The sequence below is a fragment of the Scyliorhinus torazame genome, chromosome 27 (assembly GCF_047496885.1).
Source record: "Scyliorhinus torazame isolate Kashiwa2021f chromosome 27, sScyTor2.1, whole genome shotgun sequence".
Taxonomy (NCBI): Eukaryota; Metazoa; Chordata; class Chondrichthyes; order Carcharhiniformes; family Scyliorhinidae; genus Scyliorhinus; species Scyliorhinus torazame.
In genome coordinates, this window is record NC_092733.1 from 3547348 (window position 1) to 3575150 (window position 27803).

A 27803-nucleotide genomic window follows, 5' to 3' on the forward strand; every position below is an offset into this window, starting at 1 on the left:
ACTGGTCCGACCAGCAACCCCGTCCCCACCGGAAACCGGTACGGCCAACGATCCAGTCCCCACCGGAAACCGGTCCGGACGGCAACCCCGCCCCCCCCGGAAACTGATCCGGCCAACAACCCCGTCCCTCCGGAAACTGATCCAACCCGCAACCCCGTCCCCACCGGAAACTGATCCGGCCCGCAACCCCGTCCCCACCGGAAATTGATCCGGCCCGCAACCCCGTCCCCACCGGAAACTGATCCGGCCAGCACAGTTCCTTGCAGCCGCCAGCCCGGGGCAGGGTCCACCTCCCGCTGATTTAACACAAACACAGACAGGACTCGGCGGCTCAAACAGCGCCCCGCCCCCGGGGAAAGGCAACGTCTTGTTCACCACTGAAGACTTTCTAGCTTCTGTTAGTGTCAAGGGGAGATTTTGTCTTCTCTGAACCTTTCTCCTCATAATAATGTTTATGTGTGTCACAAGTAGGCTTACATTAACACTGCAATGGAGTTACTGTGAAAAACCCCTAGTTGCCACACTCCAGCGCCTGTTTGGGTACACAGAGGGAGAATTCAGAATGTCCAATCCACCTGACCTGCAGAGCTTTGGACTGTGGGAGGAAACCGGAGCACCCGGAGGAAACCCACTCATACACGGGGCGAACGTGCAGACTCCGCACAGACAGAACCTGGGACCCTGCCGCTGTGGAGCAACACTGCTAACCACAGTGCCACTTTCTCTTCACTCTTCCCCCTCCACCCTGAGCCAGGATTTGAGGGGAGATGTTCCCCTCCTGGCTTTTTTCACTCCCAGCCACTCCCTCTGGCCCCAGTTTAATTATCAGGAAGGATCGAACAGGCTTGGGCTTGTTGGAAAAGACAAAGGTGTTACAGATACTTTATCATCAGAATTCAATAGAGTTGATGGAGTGGGGTGGGCAAAGCAAAGAGCCATGAATATATTTACAAATAAATCACTCCAAGAAAAGCTATCATTACCCAGAGTGGCCCACACTATCCCACGGATGTGGGTGTCATTTGTTGCCTTTCTCCAATTCCCCTTCAGAAGGTGGGGGTGAGCCGACTTCTTGAACGACTGTAATCGAGTAGGTACATTCACTGTGCTGTTAGGGAGGGAGTTCCAGGATTTTGACCCACCATTAGTGAAGGAACGGCGATATATTTCCATGTCAGGGTGAGTGACTTGGAGGAGAGAAAATAGCATGGATGCCTTTAAGGGGAAACTAGATAAACGAGGAGGGGATGTTTAGGCTGTTATGTTGATGGGGTGAGGTGAAGTGAGGTGGGAGGAGGCTGGTGTGCAATATTAACTGCACCTAAAACCTGTTTCTGTGTTGCAAAATTGATGCAATTCTATGATTTGGTGTCAGTCACAGCTTTCCAAGCTGGCTGGGAACAGACATCTTGGGAGTCAAGGCAGTCCTAATTCTGGTTTACAGAGCACGGTGCTCCAGGATCACCATTAATGTAAATTAACTTCAATACAGATAGAATTCTCCAGATATGTTGATATTAAGAGTTTATTGTACAGTAATGAATTACAAATCAGGAATATATCTGTCTGTTATTTACATCCAGGCACAGATCATGAAATGTCTGCATCTGAACTGGAGTCAGAATAATCAGCAACAAGCGAGCTGGTGTTGGCGTCAGAGTCCATCACAGTTTCAGTCTGCAGAGAAAATCCAGCTTCCCCCCTCAAACTGCTCTCACTCTCTTGACTCGTTCGGTCTGCAGCCTGGTCCCTTTGATCGATTCTGCTTCCCACCTCCAGTCTGGAATCCTGATCCCTGCTCACCAAGAGTGGCTGCTGCTTCTGGATTGCTGAACATGCTCCTGATTTTCGTCGGATTATTCCCAGGTCACTTGCAGCAAATCCGTTTGGGCTGTTTAAGGATTTTGGTGTTGGTACTTTACTCAATCCCAGTTTTTTTAAGGTCTCGTCCCCGGCAACTTGGGGTGAAGCGAACCAGGGCCGAGAGGTGATCTCCTTCCGTTTCATTCTCTGCTTGTCCTCGTAGGCTGAGAGAGGAATAATGAGCATCAGAATCACTGCTACTCCTTCTGCTCTGACCTACAGGTTGTTCTGTGACATCCAGAGAGGACAAGTCAGCAGTCAGGCCATTTAGCCCATCCCAATGTTTCAGCTCCATCCAAGCCTCCTCCCATCTTCTCTCACACCACCCTCTATTCCCTTCTCCGTCAAATGCCTGTCCAGTTTCCAGTTAACTACATCTTTACTATTCACTTCAGCCACTCTCGCTTCCACATTCTCACCACTCTATGGGTGAAGAGGTTTCTCCTGAATTCCCAATTGGATTTCTTGTGGATCGTCTTATATTGACGGCCTTGAGTAAAGCTGTCCCCCACAAGAGGAGACATTCTGCCTTAACCAAGGGGACGTTGTGCCTGAAGGGTATGAACGTAATGATGGGGTTATCGGCGATGAGTTTTAACTGTCCATGTGTATGATCCCATCTTAAACAAAGACTCTTATCCTTTGTGATGAATGTAGGAATTTCAGATATATTGCATGTATTTAGTGCAGTAAGGGGTTAAATGCCTGATTTAGTGCGAGTGTGACTGCTGCAGTGTTTTTGAAGAATTCTAGTTTGAAAGGTTTTGGGAGCCGTGGTGCAATTAAGGCATTGTAAAAGCTTGGGCTAATGGGAGTTTTATTTGGATTAAGGGGATTCCTTGTGGAGTTAATTAGATACATTGTGTTTCAGCTTGGTAAGACTATGTAATTAACGGGAAGAGTATCAGGCAGTTTAGTTGAGTTTTAAATGGAGATGTGAGCCAAAGTCAAGCATCTGCTCCCACTGCAGTTCAGTTAATAGAGATGTCTGTGGGCAGATTAGCAGAGTGGCTGGAAGGAGAGCTGAAACAAGCTGGAGCAGCTTCTGAAGAAATACAGCAGGAATTTCTGCATGGTTCTGACAGGATTCAGGTCTTTTCTTTAAAACAGTGTCAAAGAACATCGCTGTAAAGCAAGTATGCCCGGATCCGATTTCTATATTTGAAAGTGGATTGAGAGCAGAGATGGTTTTGTTGTTTCATTGAGAGTAAAGATAGCAGTTACGGGTTATTGGGTCACTGTATTGATTAGCATTGTCTAAGGGGTAATTGGAAGCTATTTTTCTTGTGTGATGTTAAAGATATTTTAATGCCGTGTTAGTAATAAAGTGTGTTTCAATTTACCACATCCCTATTCTGCGTGAACTCACTCCTGGAGCAAGGAATCCTTCCCTCACAGTCAGACAAAATTAAAATAAAATGTTGGTGTTTCTGTCCAGTATCCAGACTGGGGTCTGGGCTGCGATTGTAATCCTTTTACTTTCATCATTATTTTACACCCCTCTTTCCCCTCTGTTTGCTTGACTGTGTGTAGAAGGTGAAGTGAGTTAAAGGTCAGATCGCAGTTACCTGTTTTATTTGTTGCCTATTTAATTATAGTTACTGTTAATAAAGGTTAATAGTGCTTAAATTTACAAACTTGGTGACTTATTATTGGGCAGCTGAAGATCTCGATTATTTTAAAATGTCAGCTAAATTCAACAGTGTTGTCACTCTGGGTGAAGTGAGGCAGGCGCTGACCACACACTGGCTCAGGGGTCAGAACGAGAGTTTTGTAAATAGCTGAGGCTAATCCTTGTAGCATTTCCACCAATCACTCACCACCCGTCAACTTGAAAAAGTCCCGTTTATGCCCACTCGCTGTTTTTTGTATGTTGACCAACACTCTGCCCACGCTAACATACAGCCCCCCCCACACCGCAACATACAGCCCCCCCCACTCCGCTAACATACAGCCCCCCCACTCCGCTAACATACAGCCCCCCCCACTCCGCTAACATACAGCCCCCCCCACTCCGCTAACATACAGCCCCCCCCACTCCGCTAACATACAGCCCCCCCACTCCGCTAACATACAGCCCCTCCACTCCGCTAACATACAGCCCCCCACTCCGCTAACATACAGCCCCCCCACTCCGCTAACATACAGCCCCCCCCACTCCGCTAACATACAGCCCCCCCCCACTCCGCTAACATACAGCCCCCCCACTCGGCTAACATACAGCCCCCCCCACTCCGCTAACACACAGCCCCCCCCACTCCGCTAACACACAGCCCCCCCACTCCGCTAACACACAGCCCCCCCACTCCGCTAGCATACAATCCCCCCCCACTCCGCTAACACACAATCCCCCCCCACTCCGCTAACACACAGTCCCCCCCCACTCCGCTAACACACAGCCCCCCCCACTCCGCTAACATACAGCCCCCCCCACGCCGCTAACACACAGCCCCCCCCACTCCGCTAACACACAGCCCCCCCACTATCTAACATACAGCCCCCCCCCACTCCGCTAACATACAGCCCCTTACCACTCCGCTAACATACAGCCCCTCCCCACTCCGCTAACATACAGCCCCCCACTCCGCTAACGTACACCCCCCCACTCCGCTAACACTCAGCCCTCCCCCACTCCGCTAACATACAGCCCTCCCCCACTCCGCTAACACATAGCCCCCCCCCACTCCACTAACGTAGCCCCCCCCACTCCACTAACGTACACCCCCCCACTCCGCTAACACAGCCCCCCCACTCCGCTAACATACAGCCCCCCCCACTCCGCTAACATACACCCCCCCCACTCCGCTAACACATAGCCCCCCCCACTCCACTAACGTACACCCCCCCACTCCGCTAACACAGCCCCCCCACTCCGCTAACATACAGACCCCCCCCACTCCGCTAACATACAGACCCCCCCCACTCTGCTAACATACAGACCCCCCCACTCCGCTAACATACAGCCCCTTCCCACTCCGCTAACATACAGCCCCTCCCCACTCCGCTAACACACAGCCCCTCCCCACTCTGCTAACACACAGCCCCCCCCACTCCGCTAACATACAGCCCCTCCCCACTCCGCTAGCATACAGCCCCCCCACTCCGCTAACAGACAGCCCCCCCCACTCCGCTAACATACAGCCCCTCCCCACTCCGCTAGCATACAGCCCCCCCACTCCGCTAACATACAGCCCCCCCCACTCCGCTAACATACAGCCCCTCCCCACTCCGCTAGCATACAGCCCCCCCACTCCGCTAACATACAGCCCCCCCCACTCCGCTAACACATAGCCCCCCCCACTCCACTAACGTACACCCCCCCACTCCGCTAACACAGCCCCCCCACTCCGCTAACATACAGACCCCCCCACTCCGCTAACATACAGACCCCCCCACTCCGCTAACATACAGACCCCCCCCACTCCGCTAACCTACAGCCCCTTCCCACTCCGCTAACATACAGCCCCTGCCCACTCCGCTAACACACAACCCCCCCCCACTCTGCTAACACACAGCCCCCCCCACTCCGCTAACATACAGCCCCTCCCCACTCCGCTAGCATACAGCCCCCCCCACTCCGCTAACATACAGCCCCTCCCCACTCCGCTAGCATACAGCCCCCCCACTCCGCTAACATACAGCCCCCCCCACTCCGCTAACATACAGCCCCCCCCACTCCGCTAACATACAGCCCCCCCACTCCGCTAACATACTGCCCCCCCACTCTGCTAACACACAGCCCCCCCACTCCGCTAACACACAGCCCCCCCACTCCGCTAACATACAGCCCCTCCCCACTCCGCTAACATACAGCCCCCCCACTCCGCTAACACACAGCCCCCCCACTCCGCTAACACACAGCCCCCCCACTCCGCTAACACACAGCCCCCCCCACTCCGCTAACATACAGCCCCTCCCCACTCCGCTAACATACAGCCCCCCCACTCCGCTAACACACAGCCCCCCCACTCCGCTAACACACAGCCCCCCACTCCGCTAACACACAGCCCCCCCACTCCGCTAACACACAGCCCCCCCACTCCGCTAACATTCAGCCCCCCCACTGCACAAATCCTTCCCATGAACCTTTCTGTGGCACCCACATCAACTGGTTCCCCATTATCTACCTTCACTAGTTACATCCCCGAAAAACCCTTTTTCCCTTTAGTAAAACCACGTTGACTTGTACACATCCAGTGTGTTGCTGTCACTCCTGTGCACAACTCCACGCACTGCTCTGGGCCGAGCGCGAGTCTGGCTTTTCCATTCCATTTTCTTGCTGAACACTGCTAATTAACAACTTGCGCCCAGTCACTAACGACACCTCACTCTGGGGAGAACAAGCAATTCAGCTTCACATTCTCTTATTTCCTGGCTGCTCTGGCCGAGGATTTATCTACCAATGAAACAGAGCCAAGAACCTACCGTCTGGGGGCAACCAGGCTGGTGAGGAGTCAGTAACAACTAATGGCACAAACAATTTGCCCACAACTCCCAGACAATTAGCAGTGACACTGGGCGAATTTCTGTACAAGGACCTGGGCTTCCTGAACCTGCGAGTGGGTCAGCCTGACTGAGGGCGTTCCAGTGGGGAGCTAAGAAGCGCAGACACCGCCCAGCACCGCTCCCCCCCCCCCCGCCCCCCCCCGCCCCCCAGCAAGATCAGCTCCGAATTGAAATTATTCTATTCATTAATTGATTACTCCCAACTTACAGTCCATCGTGCGGAGCTTAAGAAGTGAAGCCAGGTGCTTGTCACCCTCGGACTCCTGAACCAGAGGGATGCTGAGACACGCTTTATTCCGAAGAGCTTCATCTTTCTCTTCCAACTCTTTCAAAACCTTCTTCTCATCCTAGAGACGGGAGGACATTGGGAATTAATCGAATGAACTAATTTTCAAGACAAATAGAGCAAAGCAGTGGAATCATCAAGCACTCGCAGACACACACACACAAGCACTCGCAGACACACACACACGCACACACAAGCACTCGCAGACACACACAAGCACTCACAGACACACACAAGCACTCGCAGACACACACAAGCACTCGCAGACACACACAAGCACTCGCAGACACACACAAGCACTCGCAGACACACACACAAGCACTCGCAGACACACCCACACAAGCACTCGCAGACACACCCACACAAGCATTCGCAGACACACCCACACAAGCACTCGCAGACACACACAAGCACTCGCAGACACACACAAGCACTCGCAGACACACACAAGCACTCGCAGACACACACAAGCACTCGCAGACACACACACAAGCATTCGCAGACACACACACAAGCATTCGCAGACACACACACACAAGCACTCGCAGACACACACACACACACAAGCACTCGCAGACACACACACACACACAAGCACTCGCAGACACACACACACACACAAGCACTCGCAGACACACACACACACACAAGCACTCGCAGACACACAAGCACTCGCAGACACACACACAAGCACTCGCAGACACACACACAAGCACTCGCAGACACACACACAAGCACTCGCAGACACACACACAAGCACTCGCAGACACACACACAAGCACTCGCAGACACAAACAAGCACTCGCAGACACAAACAAGCACTCGCAGACACACACACAAGCACTCGCAGACACACACACACAAGCACTCGCAGACACACACACACAAGCACTCGCAGACACACAGAAGCACTCGCAGACACACAGAAGCACTCGCAGACACACACAGAAGCACTCGCAGACACACAGAAGCACTCGCAGACACACAGAAGCACTCGCAGACACACACAGAAGCACTCGCAGACACACAGAAGCACTCGCAGACACACACAGAAGCACTCGCAGACACACAGAAGCACTCGCAGACACACACACACACACACAAGCACTCGCAGACACACACACACACACACAAGCACTCGCAGACACACACACACACACACAAGCACTCGCAGACACACACACACACACACACAAGCACTCGCAGACACACAAGCACTCGCAGACACACAAGCACTCGCAGACACACAAGCACTCGCAGACACACAAGCACTCGCAGACACACAAGCACTCGCAGACACACAAGCACTCGCAGACACACAAGCACTCGCAGACACACAAGCACTCGCAGACACACACGCACTCGCAGACACACACGCACTCGCAGACACACACGCACTCGCAGACACACACGCACTCGCAGACACACACGCACTCGCAGACACACACGCACTCGCAGACACACACGCACTCGCAGACACACACGCACTCGCAGACACACACGCACTCGCAGACACACACGCACTCGCAGACACACACGCACTCGCAGACACACACGCACTCGCAGACACACACGCACTCGCAGACACACACGCACTCGCAGACACACACGCACTCGCAGACACACACGCACTCGCAGACACACACGCACTCGCAGACACACACGCACTCGCAGACACACACGCACTCGCAGACACACACGCACTCGCAGACACACACGCACTCGCAGACACACACGCACTCGCAGACACACACGCACTCGCAGACACACACGCACTCGCAGACACACACGCACTCGCAGACACACACGCACTCGCAGACACACACGCACTCGCAGACACACACGCACTCGCAGACACACACGCACTCGCAGACACACACGCACTCGCAGACACACACGCACTCGCAGACACACACGCACTCGCAGACACACACACACGCACTCGCAGACACACACACACGCACTCGCAGACACACACACACGCACTCGCAGACACACACACACACGCACTCGCAGACACACACACACACGCACTCGCAGACACACACACACACGCACTCGCAGACACACACACACACGCACTCGCAGACACACACACACACGCACTCGCAGACACACACACACACTCGCAGACACACACACACACTCGCAGACACACACACACTCGCAGACACACACACACTCGCAGACACACACACTCGCAGACACACACACTCGCAGACACACACACTCGCAGACACACACACACTCGCAGACACACACACACTCGCAGACACACACACACTCGCAGACACACACAAGCACTCGCAGACACACACACAAGCACTCGCAGACACACACACAAGCACTCGCAGACACACACAAGCACTCGCAGACACACACAAGCACTCGCAGACACACACAAGCACTCGCAGACACACACAAGCACTCGCAGACACACACAAGCACTCGCAGACACACACACAAGCACTCGCAGACACACACACAAGCACTCGCAGACACACACACAAGCACTCGCAGACACACACACAAGCACTCGCAGACACACACACAAGCACTCGCAGACACACACACAAGCACTCGCAGACACACACACAAGCACTCGCAGACACACACAAGCACTCGCAGACACACACAAGCACTCGCAGACACACACACAAGCACTCGCAGACACACACAAGCACTCGCAGACACACACAAGCACTCGCAGACACACACACAAGCACTCGCAGACACACACACAAGCACTCGCAGACACACACAAGCACTCGCAGACACACACACAAGCACTCGCAGACACACACACAAGCACTCGCAGACACACACACAAGCACTCGCAGACACACACACAAGCACTCGCAGACACACACACAAGCACTCGCAGACACACACACAAGCACTCGCAGACACACACACAAGCACTCGCAGACACACACACAAGCACTCGCAGACACACACAAGCACTCGCAGACACACACAAGCACTCGCAGACACACAAGCACTCGCAGACACACAAGCACTCGCAGACACACAAGCACTCGCAGACACACATGCACTCGCAGACACACACACAAGCACTCGCAGACACACACAAGCACTCGCAGACACACACACAAGCACTCGCAGACACACACACAAGCACTCGCAGACACACACACAAGCACTCGCAGACACACACAAGCACTCGCAGACACACACACAAGCACTCGCAGACACACACACAAGCACTCGCAGACACACACACAAGCACTCGCAGACACACACACAAGCACTCGCAGACACACACACAAGCACTCGCAGACACACACACACAAGCACTTGCAGACACACACACACACAAGCACTCGCAGACACACACACACACAAGCACTCGCAGACACACAGTCCCTACAGTGCAGGAGGCGACCATTCAGCCCATCGAGTCTGCACTGACCCGGTGTCTCCCTCCGTTGGAGAAGAGTCTGTTTTACAATTCGAACATAAATGTGCCAAGAAAGTCTTACCCGGAACTTTTTGCGCAGCATGCTGTTAATAGCAAAGTCATCCTTCCAGGCACTCTGCATCTCCTGGATGTTGGACAGGGTGGGGACAGCTATCTTCAGCTTCTCCTGGTCACCCACCCCATGTTCCAACTTGTACATGGGATCGGTCTCCAATTTCTTCTTCTCCTCATGTTCTGAAGGATTAATAGTAGTTTTGTGTTTAAACACAGAAAGAAACACCAGCCCAAACATCATTAAAAAAAAAAAAATGTCCCCAAGTAAGTGGCAATTTAGCGTGGTCAATCCACCTACCCTGAAGATCTTTGGGTTGTGGGGGCGAAATCCACACAGACACGGGGAGAAGTCTTACAACACCAGGTGAAAGTCCAACAGGTTTATTTGAAATCACTAGCTTTCGGAGCGCTGCTCCTTCCTCAGGTGAAGTGGAGGCAGGTTCACAAACGCAGCGGATGTGTGGAGAGACACAATTGCAAGATAATTACAGATTGGAACGTGAAGAATGTCTGGAATGAGAGTCTTTACAGGAACAAAGTGTGAACGGAGTGAGTGATAATCACAGGTAACTGAGGTGTGACTTGTCTCAAGCCAGGACAGTTAGTAGGATTCTGCAAACCCGGTTACATGTAATGTGACAGGAACCAGAGATCCCGGGTGAGGCCGTCCTCATGCGAGCGGAACTTGGCTACAAGTTTCTGGTGGGCGATTCTGCGTTGTCGTGTGCCTTGAAAGTCGCCTTGGAGAATGTTTACCTGAAGATCGGAGGCTGAATGTCCTTGACTGCTGAAGTGTTCCTCGATTGTTGCGCGGTGTCCGCTTATCCGTTGTCGCAGTGTCTGCATGGTCTCGCCAAATACCACGCCTCGGGACATCCTTTCCTGCAGCGTATGAGGTAGACAACGTTGGCCGAGTCGCATGAGTGGGTACCGCGTACCTGGTGGGTGGTGGTCTCACACATGATGGTAGTATCCATGTCGATGAAACGGCACGACTTGCAGAGGTTCCCATGGCGTGTGGTTAGGCGGTTGTTTGAAGGCAAGTAGGAGATGTGGACATGGCCTTGGCAAGATGTTCGTTGTCATCGATAATGTGTTGAAGGCTCCGAAGAAGATGTCATCGTTTCTCCGCTCCGGGAAAGTACTGGACGACGAAGGATATTCTGTCGGTTGTGTCCCGTGTTCGTCTTCTGAGGAGATCGGTGCCGTTTGTCGCTGTGGCGCTTCAGAACTGTCGATCGATGAGTCATATCACGTTCTTACGAGGGCATCTTTCAGCATCTGTAGGTGCGTTGCGTTTCTCCTCGTCTGAGCAGATCCTGTGTATACGGAGGATTGTCCATAGGGGCTGGCTTCTTTAATGTATTTAGGGTGGAAGCTGGAGAAGTGGAGCATCATGAGGTTATCCGTGGGCTTGCGATAAAGCGAAGTCCTTGATGGAGATGAGTGTGTCCAAGAATGCAACCGATTCTGGAGAGTAGTCCATGGTGAGTCTGATGGTGGAATGGAACTTATTGATGCCATTGTGTAGTCGTTTCAGTGATTCTTCGCCGTGGGCCCAAAGGAAGAAAATGTCATTGCTGTATCTAGTGTATAATGCGGTTAAAGTTCCCGTGTGGCAAAGAGATCTTCCTCGAACATGTGTGTGAAGATATTGGCTTATTGAGGTGCAAACATGGCCCGATGATTGTGCCGTGTCTGGAAGAAGTCCTAGTTGTCTAAGGACACACGCACCTCCATCAAGGACAGGCACCTTAGCACCTCACTCCACCGCAAGCCCACGGATAACCTCACAACCAAGGGTCACCTGGACTCGAAACATTAGCCCTTTTCTCTCCGTACAGATGCCGCCTGACCAGCATTTTCTCTTTGGATAACCTCACGACGCTCCATTTCTCCAGCTTCCACCCTAAACATGTTAACGGTGCTCCAGTTTCCTCCGACAGTCCAAAGACGTGCAGGTTAGGTGGATTGGCCGTGCTAAATTGCCCCTTTGTGTCCAAAACGTTAGGTGGGGTTGCTGGGTTACGGGGATAGAATGGAGGTGTGGGCTTAAGTAGGGTGCTCTTTCCAAGGGCCGGTGCAGACTCGATGGGCTGAATGGCCTCCTTCTGCTCTGTAAATTCCATAAAAAGGCTGCTTTCAAGACACACAACATAGAATCACTGAGCAGAAACTGGGAGCCACGTTCCGCTCGCATGAGGATGGCCTCACCCGGGATCTCGGGTTCCTGTCACATTACGTGTAACCGTCACCATACTGCCCGGGTTTGCAGAATCCTACTAACTGTCCTGGCTTGAGACAATCCATGCCTCAATTACCTGTGATTATCACTCACTCCACTCACACCGTTCCTGTTAAAGACTTGTTTACCTGTAAAGTCTCACATTCCAGACATTCTTTACATTCCAATCTGTAATTATCTTGTAATTGTGTTTATATATATTGTTATGGGCCAGGGTTTAGAGAACCCCAAAGTGTATCATGGAGTTCCCCTGACCCACAACTTTTACTAGATTGTGGTGTGGGGAGCACACGGCCCACTATACAGGTGTGGTACAGCAGAAATGGAAAAGTAATTTTTAAAGCAAAACAATGTTTATTCTATGAACTCAAGTTAACCTTTTTAAAACATACAGTGAACATCTTAGCAACCATTAATTCAAATACAACCCCCAAAGAATACAACACTAAGTAAATCTTTAAGCTTTCCTTTTTAACATCCATACGACTTAAAACAAAACCTTTATCAGAAGCACATCAGGTTTACATTCACTACTGAAAACATTTATAATTCTGAATTCACCAACTGATCAAGAGATAGTCTTTTGATGGCAGAGAGAACAGCAGTACACCTGCTCTATGTGGCTTCAGCTCCAACACTGAAAACGAAACTAAAACACACCCTGCAGCAAACAGCCTAAAGCGAAAGTAAAAAGCTGACAGACAGCCCAGCTCCACCCACATTCTGACATCACTAATAAACACCCATTTCTTAAAGGTACTCTCACATGACAATATATATGCTGTGATTGTGAACCTGCCTCCACCTCACCTGCTGAAGGAGCAGCGCTCCGAAAGCTTGTGTTTTCAAGTAAACCTGTTGAACTTTAACCTGGTGTTGTGAGACTTCTTACTGTGTCCATCCCAGTCCAACGCCAGCATCTCCACATTAAACTCCACACGGATAGTGACTCAGAGCCAGGATCGAACCCAGGTCCTCAGCGCCGTGAGGCAGCAGTGCTAACCGCTGCACCACCGTGCCGCCCCAAACCCAGGTCCTCAGCGCCGTGAGGCACACCCACCCCTCCGCACCGACCCCCCCCCCGCGACCGTCAGTCCACTATCTGCATCCTGTTGCTCTCTCCTGCGTTACTAACCAGTGGTTAAAATCTGATCATTGTCCTTCATGTCCCATCGTTCCTCTTTGCGCCGGGCTCCACTCACAATCACATAGTCACAGTTCGCGGGGTCAGTCTGCATCTCAATGTGATTCACACACAAATGGCATTTCATCCGAAACCTGTAAAATCCAACATCACCCCCTTATTAACGAGACAGAGAGAGGAGACAACAAAGTGAGGCAGTGTATGTGCGGGGAACACAGAATGTGTGGCAGGTGGTACCTGTAGATAGGAATTGTGAAGTAGATGGAAACATACATAGAAAATAGGAACAGGAGGCCATTCGGCCCTTCGAGCTTGCTCCACCATTCATTATGATCATGGCTGATCATCAAGTTCAATACTCTGATCCCGCCTCCCTCGTACAACGTAGTGGGTCAGATCTCCAACAACGATGTGTTAAGAATACAGGAGGGAGATAGGGAACCCAATGGTGTGGTGTAACGACAACAATCTCTCCCCCAATGTCAGCAAAACTAAGGAGCTGGTCATCGACTTCAGGAAGCGAAGTATCGTACACACCCGTCAGCATCAACGGGGCCGAGATGTAGATGGTCGACAGCTTCAAATTCATAGGTGTGCACAACAATCTGTCCTATAAAATCATAAGACATAGGAGCAGAATTAAGCCATTCAGCCCATCGAGTCAATCATGGCTGATATGTTTCACCCCCCCCATAACTCCTGATCCCCTTATTAATCAATCTTTCTCGGTCTTTAAGACACTGCATGATTTCGCCTCCACAGCCTTCTGCGGCAAAGAGTTCCACAGATTCACCACCCTCTGGCTGAAGAAATTCCTCCTCATTTCTGTTTTAAAGGATCGTCCCTTTAGTCTGAGATTGTGCCCTCGGGTTCTAGTTTTTCCTACAAGTGGAAACATTCTCTCCAAATCCACTCGATCTAGGACTCGCAGTATCCTGTAATTTTCAGCAAGATCCCACCTCATCCTTCTAAACTCCAACGAGTACAGACCCAGAGTCCTCAACCGTTCCTCATACAACAAGTCCTTCGTTCCGGGAATCATTCTTGTGAACCTCTTCTGGACCCTTTCCAAGGCCAGCACGTCCTTCCTTACATACGGAGTCCAAAACTGCTCACAATACTCCAAATGGGGTCTGACCAGAGCCTTATACAGCCTCAGAAGTACATCCCTGCTCTTTTATTCTAGCCCTTTCGACATGAATGCTAACATTACATTTGCCTTCCTAATTACCGACTGAATCTGCGCATTAACAAAGAGAATCTTGAACAAGGACTCCCAAGTCCCTTTGTGCTTCTGATTTCCAAAGCCAGTTCCCATTTAGAAAATAGTCTATGTCTCCATTCTTCCTACCAAAGTGCATAACATCACACTTTCCACATTGTATTCCATCTGCCACTTCATTGCCCACTCTCCTAGCCTGTCCAAGTCCTTCTGCAGCCCCCTTGCTTCCTCAATACTACCTGTCCCTCTACAGATCTTTGTATCATCTGCAAACTTAGAAACGGTGTCCGCAGTTCCCTCTTCCAGATCGTTAATGTATATTATGTGGGTGGCATGGTAGCACAGTGGTTAGCACTATAGCTTCACAGCTCCAGGGTCCCAGGTTCGATTTCCGACTTGGGTCACTGTGCAAAGTCTGCACGTTTTCCCCGTGTCTGCGTGGGTTTCCTCCGGGTGCTCCGGTTTCCTCCCACAAGTCCCAAAAGACGTGCTGTTAGATAATTTGGACATTCTGAATTCTCCCTCGGTGTACCCGAACAGGTGCTGGAGTGTGGCGACTAGGGGCCTTTCACAGTAACTTCAATGCAGTGACAATAATAAAGATTATTATATTGTGAAAAGTTGTGGCCCAACACTGACCCCTGTGGCACACCACTAGTCACCTGCTGCCAGCCTGAAAAAGACTCTTTTATTCCCACTCTCTGCCTTCTTCCTCAATCCTTGGCAGTATTTTACCTTTAACACCATGGGCTCTTGACTTATTTAATAGCTTCCTATACAGCATCTTGTCAAAGGCCTTCTGGAAATCCAAATAGATCACATCCACTGGTTCTCCTTTGTCTAACTTCCTTGTTAACTCCTCAAAGAATTCTACAGATTTGTCAGACATGACCTCCCCTTGACTAAGCCATGCTGACTCAGTCCTATTTTATCATGCATTTCCAAATACTCCGCAATCTCATCTTTAATGATGGACTCGAAAATCTTACCGACGACCGAAGTCAGACTAACCGGCCTATGAGCTCCCCGTCTTCTGCTTCCCGCCCTCCCTTCTTGAACAGCGGTGTTACATTAGTCATTTTCCAGTCCTCTGGGTCCTCCCTGCTTCCTGTGATTACTGAAAGATCACCACCAATGTCTCCACAATCTCCTCAGCTATCTCTTTTAGAACCTTGGGGTGTAGTCCATCCAGTCCAGGTGATTTATCCACCTTCAGACCTTTCAGTTCCCCAGAACCTTCGCCTGAGTGATGGCCACTACACTCACCTCTGCCCCTGATTCTCTTGAAGTTCTGGTATCCCACTGTGTCTTCCACCGTGAAGACTGATGTAAAGTAGCTATTCAGTTCCTCTGCCATTTCTTTGTCTCCTGTTACTATTTCTCCAGCCTCATGTCCCAGTGGTCCAATGTATATTTTTAGTCTCTCTTACTTTTTATATATTGAAAAAAAACTCTTGAAATCTTTTATCTTACTAGCCAGCTTGCACTCATATTTGATCTTCTCCCCCCCCCCCCCCCCCCACCCTTATTGCTTTTAAAGGCTTCCCGATCCTCTGGCTTCTCACTAATCCTTGCCACCTTGTCTGCTTTTTCTTTTAGGTTATCCTTCATTTCCCTCATCAGCCATGAATGTCTCATTCTCCCCTTAGCATGCTTCCTCCTCCTTGGGATGAATTTCTGTTGTCCTGGTCCACCCATGTCTCGCTACAACCAAGAAAGCACAACAGCACCTATATTTCCTCAGGAAACTAAGGAAATTCAGCATGTCAACGTTGACTCTTACCAATTTTTACAGGTGCACCATAGAAAGCATCCTATTTGGCTGTATCACAGCCTGGTATGGCAACTGCTCGGCCCAAGACCGTAAGAAACTACAGAGAGTCCTGAACACAGCCCACTCCATCACTCGAGCCCGCCTCCCATCCTTAACTATGTCTACACCTCCCACTGTCTTGGGAAAGTGGGCAGCATAATCAAAGACTCCTCCCACCCGGGCTATTCGTTCTTCCAACCTCTTCCTTCGGGCAAAAGATACAAAAGTCTGAGAGCACGCACTAACAGGTTCCGAAACCGCTTCTTCCCCGCTGTTACCAGACTCCTGAATGGCCCTTTAATGGACTGAACGGATCTCTTCACACATCTTCTCTACTGAGTAGTACCACACTCCGTATGCTTCACCCGATGTCCATGCCTATGTATTTACGTTGTGGATTTATTGTATGTCCTACGTTTTCTCATATATGGAACGATCTGCCTGGACTGTACACAGAACAATATTCACTGTACCTCGGTACACATGACAATAAATCTAAATATCCTCAATCCCTTTAGCCCCAAGAGATATATCTAATTCCTTCTTGAAATTACACAATATTTTTGCTTCAATTACTTTGTGTGGTCGTGAATTCCACAGATTCACCACACTCTGGGTGAAGACATTTCTCCTCACTTCAGTCCTAAAAATCCATTAGCCTCAAACTATGACCCCTAGTTCTGGACTCTCTCTCCCCCCCTCTCTCTCTCTTCCCCCCCCCCCCCCCCTCCCCACCACCACCACCATTGGGAACATTTTTTTATAAGTTTCTATGAGATCCCCTCTCACTCTTTTAAACTCCAATAACTATAATCCTAAACGACTTAGTCTCTCCTCATATGACAGTCCCGCCATCCCAGGAATCAGTCTGGTAAACCTTCGCTGCACTCCCTCCATAGCAAGAACATCCTTCCTCAGATAAGGACACCAACACTGCCCACAATACTTCAGGTGTGGCCTCACCAATGTCCTGTACAATTTCAGTAAAACATCCCTATTGTTATACTCAAATCCTCTCGCTATACCTGTGCGCTTACTTTCAGTGACTGATGCACGAGAACACCAAGGTCTTGCTGAGTATCCACCTCTCTCAATTTACACTCATTCAAATAACAATCTACCTTCCTATTTTGCTACCGAAGTGGGTAACCTCACATTTATCCATGTTATACTGCATCGGCCATGCATATGCCCACTCACTCAGCCTGTCCAACTCCTGCTAAAACATCGCTGTATCCTCCTCACAGTTCACCCTCAAGATACTACACGCAATCCCATGCACTTTAACTTTACATAGTAATCTGCTGTGTGAGACCTTGTCGCAAGCCTTCAGGGCAGCACGGTTGCATATTGGTTAGCACAGTTGCTTCACAGAGTCTCAGGTTTGATTCCCGGCTGGGTTACTGTCTGTGCGGAGTCTGCACGTTCTCCGTGTGTCGGAGTGGGTTTCCACCGGGTGCTCCGGTTTCTAACCACAGTCCAAAGATGTGCGTGTTAGGTGGATTGACAATGCTAAATTGCCCCTTAGTGTCCTAAAAAGGTTAAGTGGGGGTTACTGGGATAGGGTAGTTACGTGGGCTTGAGTAGGGTGCTCTTTGTAAGGGCCGGTGCAGACTTGATGGGCCGAATGGCTTCCTTCAGCACTGTAAATTCTATGATTTTATGAAAGTCTAAATAAACCGCATCGACCGGATCTCCCTGGTCAACTCGACTAGTTACATCCACAAAGACCTCCAATAGATTTGCCAATGATTTCCCTTTCGTAAATCCATGCTGACTTTGTCTGATTGCACCCCTGCTTTCCAAATGCTATGAAATCCTTGATAATGGACTCTGGTACCTGTAGATAGGGGTTGTGTAGTAGTTCCCAACTTTCTTCTTCTCTGCATTGTACCGGACACCTAGAACCAAAAAAGAACATGGTCACCCCATTAACACCAAAATACATCTCCCTCTACACTGTCCCCATCAAACACTCCCAGGACAGGTACAGCACGGGGTTAGATACAGAGTAAAGCTCCCTCTACACTGTCCCCATCAAACACTCCCAGGATAGGTACAGCACGGGGTTAGATACAGAGTAACGCTCCCTCTACACTGTCCCCATCAAACACTCCCAGGACAGGTACAGCACTGTGTGAGTTACAGAGTAAAGCTCCCTCTGCACTGTCCCCATCAAACACTCCCAGGACAGGTACAGCACGGGGTGAGATACAGAGTAAAGCTCCCTCTACACTGTCCCCATCAAACACTCCCAGGACAGGTACAGCACGGGGTTAGATACAGAGTAAAGCTCCCTCTCCACAGTCCCCATCAAACACTCCCAGGACAGGTACAGCACGGGGTTAGATACAGAGTAAAGTTCTCTCGACACTGACGCCAACAAACACTCCCAGGACAGGTACAGCACGGGGTGAGATACAGAGTAAAGCTCCCTCTACACTGTCCCCATCAAACACTCCCAGGACAGGTACAGCACGGGGTTAGATACAGAGTAAAGCTCCCTCTACACTGTCCCCATCAAACACTCCCAGGACAGGTACAGCACGGGGTTAGATACAGAGTAAAGCTCCCTCTACACTGTCCCCATCAAACACTCCCAGGACAGGTACAGCACGGGGTTAGATACAGAGTAAAGCTCCCTCTACACTGTCCCCATCAAACACTCCCAGGACAGGTACAGCACGGGGTTAGATACAGAGTAAAGCTCCCTCTACACTGTCCCCATCAAACACTCCCAGGGCAGGTATAGCACAAAGACCATACACCTCAATGAGGGTCCGACTGCACTTTCCTCCTGACAGCACCTCCGTAAAATGGCTGCAAACCCTTTCCTGGGAACCAAACCCACAGCGTAGAGCCGAGCCCCTTCGCATTATCAGACTTACCCATTCCAATGTGCTTCCCACATCCGTCACACCAGATGTTATATGGCATCTCAAACCTTGAGGAAATGACAAAAGAAAGTAAAGTTCAAAACTACTCCAATTAAACAATCCTGACTTGCTCAACCTGAAGTTTCATTTCCAATGAATCTGGACCCTGTCTGGTACACCAGCCAAGAGGCCAAGGTGTTAGCCCATACACTGAGTATTGTCAGGACATCGATCAGGGGAACAGGTCTATCTCTGCCAAATCAATCAGCCCGATTCCCACACACACAAGTTTGGCTGGAAAAAAACTATGGGAACAAACCATTTTTCAAATCCCCCTGCCGAAGTGGGGCACCTTGACATCAATTATAGTCCAGCAAACAGCAAATAACAGGAAACAACAGGGTTTCTATAATACCAAGGTACAGCATGCAGTCAATTGGCCCGGCTCTTGACACGGAGCCGGACTGATCACCCCGGCTCCGGACCGATCACCCCGGCTCCGGACACGCAGCCAGACTGATCACTCCAGCTCCGGACACGCAGCCTGACTGATCACCCCGGCTCCGGACACGCAGCCAGACTGATCACCCCGGCTCCGGACACGCAGCCAGACTGATCACCCCGGCTCCGGACACGCAGCCAGACTGATCACCCCGGCTCCGGACACGCAGCCAGACTGATCACTCCAGCTCCGGACACGCAGCCAGACTGATCACCCCGGCTCCGGACACGCAGCCAGACTGATCACTCCAGCTCCGGACACGCAGCCAGACTGATCACCCCGGCTCCGGACACGCAGCCAGACTGATCGCCCCGGCACCGGACACGCAGCCTGACCGATCACTCCAGCTCCGGACACGCAGCCAGACTGATCACCCCGGCTCCGGACACGCAGCCTGACCGATCGCCCCAGCTCCGGACACGCAGCCTGACCGATCACCCCGGCTCCGGACACACAGCCTGACCGATCACCCCGGCTCCGGACACGCAGCCTGACCGATCGCCCCAGCTCCGGACACGCAGCCAGACTGATCACCCCGGCTCCGGACACGCAGCCAGACTGATCACTCCAGCTCCGGACACGCAGCCAGACTGATCACCCCGGCTCCGGACACGCAGCCGGACCGATCACCCCGGCTCCGGACAGGCAGCCTGACCGATCGCCCCGGCTCCGGACACGCAGCCTGACCGATCACCCCGGCTCCGGACACGCAGCCTGACCGATCACCCCGGCTCCGGACACGCAGCCTGACCGATCACCCCGGCTCCGGACACGCAGCCTGACCGATCGCCCCGGCTCCGGACAGGCAGCCTGACCGATCGCCCCGGCTCCGGACACGCAGCCTGACCGATCGCCCCGGCTCCGGACACGCAGCCTGACCGATCACCCCGGCTCCGGAGCGATCACCCCGGCTCCGGACACGCAGCCTGACCGATCACCCCGGCTCCGGACACGCAGCCAGACCGATCACCCCGCCTCCGGACACGCAGCCTGACCGATCACCCCGGCTCCGGACGCGCAGCCTGACCGATCACCCCGGCTCCGGACACGCAGCCTGACCGATCACCCCGGCTCCGGACACGCAGCCTAACCGATCACCCCGGCTCCGGACGCGCAGCCTGACCGATCACCCCGGCTCCGGACACGCAGCCTGACCGATCACCCCGGCTCCGGACACGCAGCCTGACCGATCACCCCGGCTCCGGACACGCAGCCTGACCGATCACCCCGGCTCCGGACACGCAGCCTGACCGATCACCCCGGCTCCGGACACGCAGCCTGACCGATTGCCCTGGCTCCGGACACGCAGCCTGACCGATCACCCCGGCTCCGGACACACAGCCTGACCGATCACCCCGGCTCCGGACACGCAGCCTGACCGATCACCCCGGCTCCGGATACGCAGCCGGACCGATCGCCCCGGCACCGGACACGCAGCCTGACCGATCACCCCGGCTCCGGACACGCAGCCTGACCGATCACCCCGGCTCCGGACACACAGCCTGACCGATCACCCCGGCTCCGGACACGCAGCCTGACCGATCACCCCGGCTCCGGACACGCAGCCTGACCGATTGCCCTGGCTCCGGACACGCAGCCTGACCGATCACCCCGGCTCCGGAGCGATCACCCCGGCTCCGGACACGCAGCCTGACCGATCACCCCGGCTCCGGACACGCAGCCAGACCGATCACCCCGCCTCCGGACACGCAGCCTGACCGATCACCCCGCCTCCGGACACGCAGCCTGACCGATCACCCCGGCTCCGGACACGCAGCCGACCAATTATCAATCACCCCCAATGCAATAAAAAACGGGAAGGCTGATCAGACTGAAAATGGGGGACTCACCGGATAATGAGAATCCCCTGCGAGAGCTTCCGTGCTCTTTCCCGCAGGGGGTGACTGTTCCTGTATTTGTTGAGGGAGCCATGCTGTCCGGGTGCAAATGCACATCAACCAGTTGAGTAAATGGATAAAAAAAAGAGACATTGCAGCTTTAAAGGCAGAGCAGTTATCGGCCAGTTAAATCCCACCCAAACGAAACCCTCCCCCAACAACGATCCCCACCCACCTTCTCCCCCTCCCCATCGCCAAATTTTCCCACCCACCCTAACCCCTCCCCCAAATCCTCCAAGTTGTCACTCGCTCCAGCTTGCCTGATAGTGTTAAATGCTATTAATGTTTACTATTTTAACTGCACTAAATGCCAGCTGTAATTATAAAAATTATTCCTGGGATGTGGGCATGACTGGTAGGGAAACATTCATTGCCCTCGAGGTAATGAGCTGTCTTCTTAAACCGCTTCAGTCCTTCAGGTGTAGGTACACCCACTGTGCTGTTAGGGAGGGAGTTCCAGGATGTTGACCCAGCGACAGTGAAGGAACGGCGATATATTTGCAAGTCAGGATGGTGAGTGACTTGGGAGGGGAACCTCCAGGTGGTGGGGTTCCCTGGTACTCTCCAGGTGGTGGGGTTCCCAGGTATCTGCTGCCCTTGTTCTTCTAGATGGTAGTGTTCGTGGGTCTGGCCTTGGTAAGTCAATGTGGTGCATCTTGTAGATGGCACACACGGCTGCCACTGTGCGTCGGTGGTGGAGGGAGGGAGGTTGAAGGGGGTGCCATTGAAGCTGGGAACCCGGTTGAGCTTCTTGAGTGTTGTTGAAACTGCACTCATCCATGCAAATGCAAAACACTCCTGACTTTTGCCTTGTGAATGGTGGACACCTGGGAACACCACCACCTGGAGGTTCCCCTACAAGTCACTCACCACCCTGACTTGTTTTGATTGGTTACTGGTTTAGTTACGTGTCTTGTCAAAGGTAACCCATCAGGATGTTGAAAGTGGGGAATTCAGTGATGGTAATGCCATTGAACGTCAAGGCAAGATGGTCAGATTCTCTCTTATTAAAGGTGGTCATTGCCTGCTACTTGTATGGCGTGAATATTACGTATCAGCCCAAGCTTGAATGCTGTCTAGGTCTTGCTGCATATGGACACGGACTGTGTCAATATCTGAGGAACTGGGTATGGTACTGAACATTGCAGCAAATCTCTTCACTTATGACCATATGGTAGAGTGACGATAGTGTGCAGTTGCCCTGAAAACATGCTTGTGGATATAGTTTGCACGTCTCCCACTGCTCCAAGAAATTAATCTCAAATACACTGAACTCTTACCTTGACAGGATCAAAGTCCGGAGGGTAATACTTATTCACACCTTTCCTTTCCCCCTGTAGGAGAGAAACATTGGTTCTATGAGTAGAAAGGTCCTTTTCCCTGGAATACACTCCTCCCCAGAGGCACCAGACAGATTTCCAGAAGGCATTTTTGACAAGATGCCACATCAAAGGTTACTACGTAAAATAAGACCTTGTGATGTAGAGACAACATATCAGCAGGGATAGTTAATTGGTCGGCTAACAGGAAATAGTAAGTAGGCCCACTGGGTCATTTTTGTATAGACAAAGGGGATCAGTGCTGGGGTCTCAACGATTTACAATTCACATCAATGGCTTGGATGTAGGCACTGATGGTATGATTGCTAAATTGGCCAATGACAAGATAGGTAGGAGACATAAGGAGTCTGCAAAGGAACATAGATAGGTTAAGTATTGGGCAAAACTTTGGCAGATGGGAGTGTAATAGGGGAAAGTGTGAACTTGTCCACTTTGGCAGGACGAATAGAAAAACAGCAAATGATTTAAATGGAGAGAGATTGCAGGACTCTGAGGCACTGAGGCATCTGGGTGTCCTGGGACATGAATCGCTAAAAGTTAGAACGCAGGTACAAGATGTGACTAGGAAGGGAAATTAAACGTTGGCCTTTATTGCAAGGGGAATGGAATCATAAAGTATTTACCTACTTGCTTTGTTAAAGCTGTACAGGGCATTGGTGGGACCAAATCCAGAGTACTGTGTACAGTTTTGCTCTCCTTATTTAAGAAAGGATATAAATGCAGTTGGAGCAGATATCACTTGACGGATATCTGGGATGGGAGGTTATCTTCGAAGGAAAGGTTGGACAGGTTGAACCTAAACCAATGGAGTTTAGAAGATTGAAAGGTGATCTTATTGAAACGTACAAGATGCTGAGGGGATTTGAAAGAGTGGATACCGGAAGCTACTTGTGGGAGAGACTAGAATTTGAAGATATTAAAAATAAGGAATCTCCCATTTAAATTGGTGATGAGGAGAACTTTCCCCTCTCAGAGGGTCATGAGACTTTGCACTTCTGTTCTGCAGAGAGCAGTGGAGGCAGCGTCAGAGGTAGATTCCTGACTAACAAAGACCCCTAACTAACAAGGGAATCAAAGGTTATCTTTGTGGAATTAAGACCACAGACAGATCAGCCGCCATCTTGATGAATGGCGGAACAGGGTTGATGGGTCAAACGGCCTACTCCCCCTCCCAATTTGATTGCTGGTTCCCCTCCGAAAGATCACCCTTCCTAGACCCACGCCCCAACCCTAACCCCACTTAACCATTTGGACACTCAGGGCTATTTAGCATGGCCAATCACCCTAACCAGCACATCTTTGGACTGAGAGGGGAAACCGGAGCCCCTGGAGGAAACCCACGCACACACGGGGAGAAAGCGCAACTCCACACAGTCACCCAAGGCCGGAATTGAACCCGGGACCCTGGTATGGAGGAGGTGGGGAGGCTGCAGAAAGATTTAGACAGTTTAGGAGAGTGGTCCAAGAAATGGCTGATGAAATTCAACGTGGGCAAGTGCGAGGTCTTGCACTTTGGAAAAAAGAATAGAGGCATGGACTATTTTCTAAACGGTGACAAAATTCATAATGCTGAAGTGCAAAGGGACTTGGGAGTCCTAGTCCAGGATTCTCTAAAGGTAAACTTGCAGGTTGAGTCCGTAATTAAGAAAGCAAATGCAATGTTGTCATTCATCTCAAGAGGCTTGGAATATAAAAGCAGGGATGTACTTCTGAAGCTTTATAAAGCATTAGTTAGGCCCCATTTAGAATACTGTGAGCAATTTTGGGCCCCACACCTCAGGAAGGACATACTGGCACTGGAGCGGGTCCAGCGGAGATTCACACGGATGATCCCAGGAATGGGAGGCCTAACATACGATGAACGTCTGAGGATCCTGGGATTATATTCATTGGAGTTTAGGAGGTTGAGGGGAGATCTAATAGAAACTTACAAGATAATGAATGGCTTAGATAGGGTGGATGTAGGGAAGTTGTTTCCATTAGCAGGGGAGACTAGGACCCGGGGGCACAGCCTTAGAATAAAAGGGAGTCACTTTAGAACAGAGATGAGGAAAAATTTCTTCAGCCAGAGAGTGGTGGGTCTGTGGAATTCATTGCCACAGAGGGCGGTGGAGGCCGGGACGTTGAGTGTCTTTAAGACAGAAGTTGATAAATACTTGATTTCTCAAGGAATTTAGGGCTATGGAGAGAGAGCGGGTAAATGGAGTTGAAATCAGCCATGATTGAATGGTGGAGTGGACTCTATGGGCCGAATGGCCTTACTTCCGCTCCTATGTCTTATGGTCTTGTATCTTTGCAGCATCCTTGAGCACGGATGAGGTCCCGGAGGATTGGAGAATTTCTAATGTTGTCCCTTTGTTTAAGAAGGGTAGCAGGGATAATCCAGGGAATTATAGACCTGTGAGATTGACGTCAGTGGTAGGCAAACTGCTGGAGAAGATACTGAGGGACAGGATCTATTCACATTTGGAAGAAAATAGACTTATCAGTGATAGGCAGCATGGTTTTGTGCAGGGACGGTCATGTCTTACAAACCTAATAGAATTCTTTGAGGAAGTGACAAAGTTAATCGATGAGGAAAGGACTGTAGATGTCATATACATGGACTTCAGTAAGGCGTTTGATAAAATTTCCCATGGCAGGTTGATGGAAAAAGTGAAGTTGTATGGGGTTCAGGGGTTGTACTAGCTAGATTAATAAAGAGCTGGCTGGGCAACAGGAGACAGAGAGTAGTGGTGGAAGGGAGTGTCTCAAAATGGATAAGGGTGACTAGTGGTGTTCCACAGGGATCCGTGCTCGGACCACTGTTGTTTGTGATATACATAAATGATCTGGACGAAGGTATAGGTGGTCTGATTAGCAAGTTTGCAGATGATACTAAGATTGGTGGAGTTGCAGATAGCGAGGAGGACTGTCAGAGAATACAGCAAAATATAGATAGATTGGAGAGTTGGGCAGAGAAATGGCAGATGGAGTTCAATCCAGGCAAATGCGAGGTGATGCATTTTGGAAGATCTAATTCAAGAGCGGACTCTACGGTCAATGGAAGAGTCCTGGGGGGAAATTGATGTACAGAGAATTCTGGGAGTTCAGGTCCATTGTACCCTGAAGATGGCAACGCAGGTCGATAGAAAATTACAGCACAGGAACAGGCCCTTCGACCCCTCCCTGCCTGCGCTTTGTAAAGGCAGGGCTGAAATTTAGACATTTGCAACTTGGGTTGTAAACAGGGCTCAGATCTCCAAAGGAAAGGCAGTACAACCAAGGCCTTTAGTTAAACACCATTGATTCATATTCTGCACATAAATATTCATTTTCAAAACAACTGCTTGAATGACAAATTTACCATTGGTTATTTCTGAACTTTCCGTCCTATGCCAAGCAGGTTCGTGGACAATCCAAAACTCTGTGGACAATAAGAAACCTTGCATGAATGCTCTCCAGATGTATCCTCAGGTTCAATCCCTCAACATAGACACAAAGTGATGACAGCGCCCAGAATGAGAGAGGGATTGGATTTGTTTATTGTGGGTGGGGAAGAGTGGGTGGTGGGTGGTGGGTGGGGGTATGAGGGGAGAGGGGGGGTGTGAGGGGAGAGGGGGGGTGGGGGGGAGAGAGAGGGAGGGGGGGTGGGGGGGAGAGAGAGGGTGGGGGGGGTGGGGGGAGAGAGAGGGAGGGGGGGTGGGGGGAGAGAGAGAGGGGGGGGGGTGGGGGGAGAGAGAGGGAGGGGGGGTGGGGGGAGAGAGAGGGAGGGGGGGGTGGGGGGAGAGAGAGGGAGGGGGGGTGGGTGGAGAGAGAGGGAGGGGGGTGGAGAGAGAGGGAGGGGGGGGTGGAGGGAGAGAGAGAGGGAGGGGGTGGGGGGAGAGGGAGGGAGGGGGGGTGGGGGGAGAGGGAGGGGGGGTGGGGGGAGAGGGAGGGGGGGTGGGGGGAGAGGGAGGGGGGGTGGGGGGAGAGGGAGGGAGGGGGGGGTGGGGGGAGAGGGAGGGAGGGGGGGTGGGGGGAGAGGGAGGGAGGGGGGGTGGGGGGAGAGGGAGGGAGGGGGGGGTGGGGGGAGAGGGAGGGAGGGGGGGGTGGGGGGAGAGGGAGGGAGGGGGGGTGGGGGGAGAGGGAGGGAGGGGGGGTGGGGGGAGAGGGGGGGTGGGGGAGAGGGGGGGTGGGGGGAGAGGGGGGGGTGGGGGGAGAGGGGGGGGTGGGGGGGAGAGGGGGGTGGGGGGAGAGGGGGGTGGGGGGAGAGGGGGGGTGGGGGGAGAGGGGGGGTGGGGGGAGAGGGGGGGTGGGGGGAGAGGGGGGGTGGGGGGAGAGGGGGGGTGGGGGGGAGAGGGGGGGTGGGGGGAGAGGGGGGGGTGGGGGGGAGAGGGGGGGGTGGGGGGAGAGGGGGGGTGGGGGGAGAGGGGGGGTGGGGGGAGAGGGGGGGTGGGGGGAGAGGGGGGGTGGGGGGGAGAGGGGGGGTGGGGGGAGAGGGGGGGGTGGGGGGAGAGGGGGGGTGGGGGGGAGAGGGGGGGTGGGGGGAGAGGGGGGGTGGGGGGGAGAGGGGGGGTGGGGGGAGAGGGGGGGTGGGGGGAGAGGGGGGGTGGGGGGAGAGGGGGGTGGGGGGAGAGGGGGGGTGGGGGGA

General features: G+C 52.1%; 1 protein-coding gene and 1 long non-coding RNA gene across 2 annotated transcripts; one reads left to right on the top strand and one right to left on the bottom strand.

The window, feature by feature from the left end:
- Positions 1–256: 256 nt before the first annotated feature.
- LOC140403136 (uncharacterized) lies at positions 257–1998 on the top strand. The gene is made up of 2 exons (XR_011938257.1): positions 257–397; positions 1584–1998. It is a non-coding gene; the product is annotated as an uncharacterized lncRNA (long non-coding RNA).
- Positions 1508–26676, bottom strand: yju2b (YJU2 splicing factor homolog B). The gene is made up of 9 exons (XM_072490794.1): positions 26538–26676; positions 23132–23185; positions 21804–21886; positions 19464–19519; positions 18416–18476; positions 13532–13674; positions 10159–10331; positions 6578–6716; positions 1508–2027 (listed from the first exon to the last, which is right to left on the bottom strand). Exons 1-9 carry the CDS (start codon positions 26538–26540, stop codon positions 1591–1593), a joined length of 1149 nt encoding a protein of 382 aa, XP_072346895.1. The 5' UTR covers positions 26541–26676; the 3' UTR covers positions 1508–1590.
- Positions 26677–27803: the final 1127 nt, after the last annotated feature.

What these genes read in the sequence shown, in the direction of transcription:
- yju2b (XM_072490794.1), bottom strand. An exon ending in CAGGGGATTCTCATTATCCG is followed by an intron (nt 19,520 to 21,803) that starts GTGAGTCCCCCA and finishes CATTTCCTCAAG; the next exon opens with GTTTGAGATGCCATATAACA. An exon ending in TACACAACCCCTATCTACAG is followed by an intron (nt 13,675 to 18,415) that starts GTACCAGAGTCC and finishes TGGATTTTACAG; the next exon opens with GTTTCGGATGAAATGCCATT.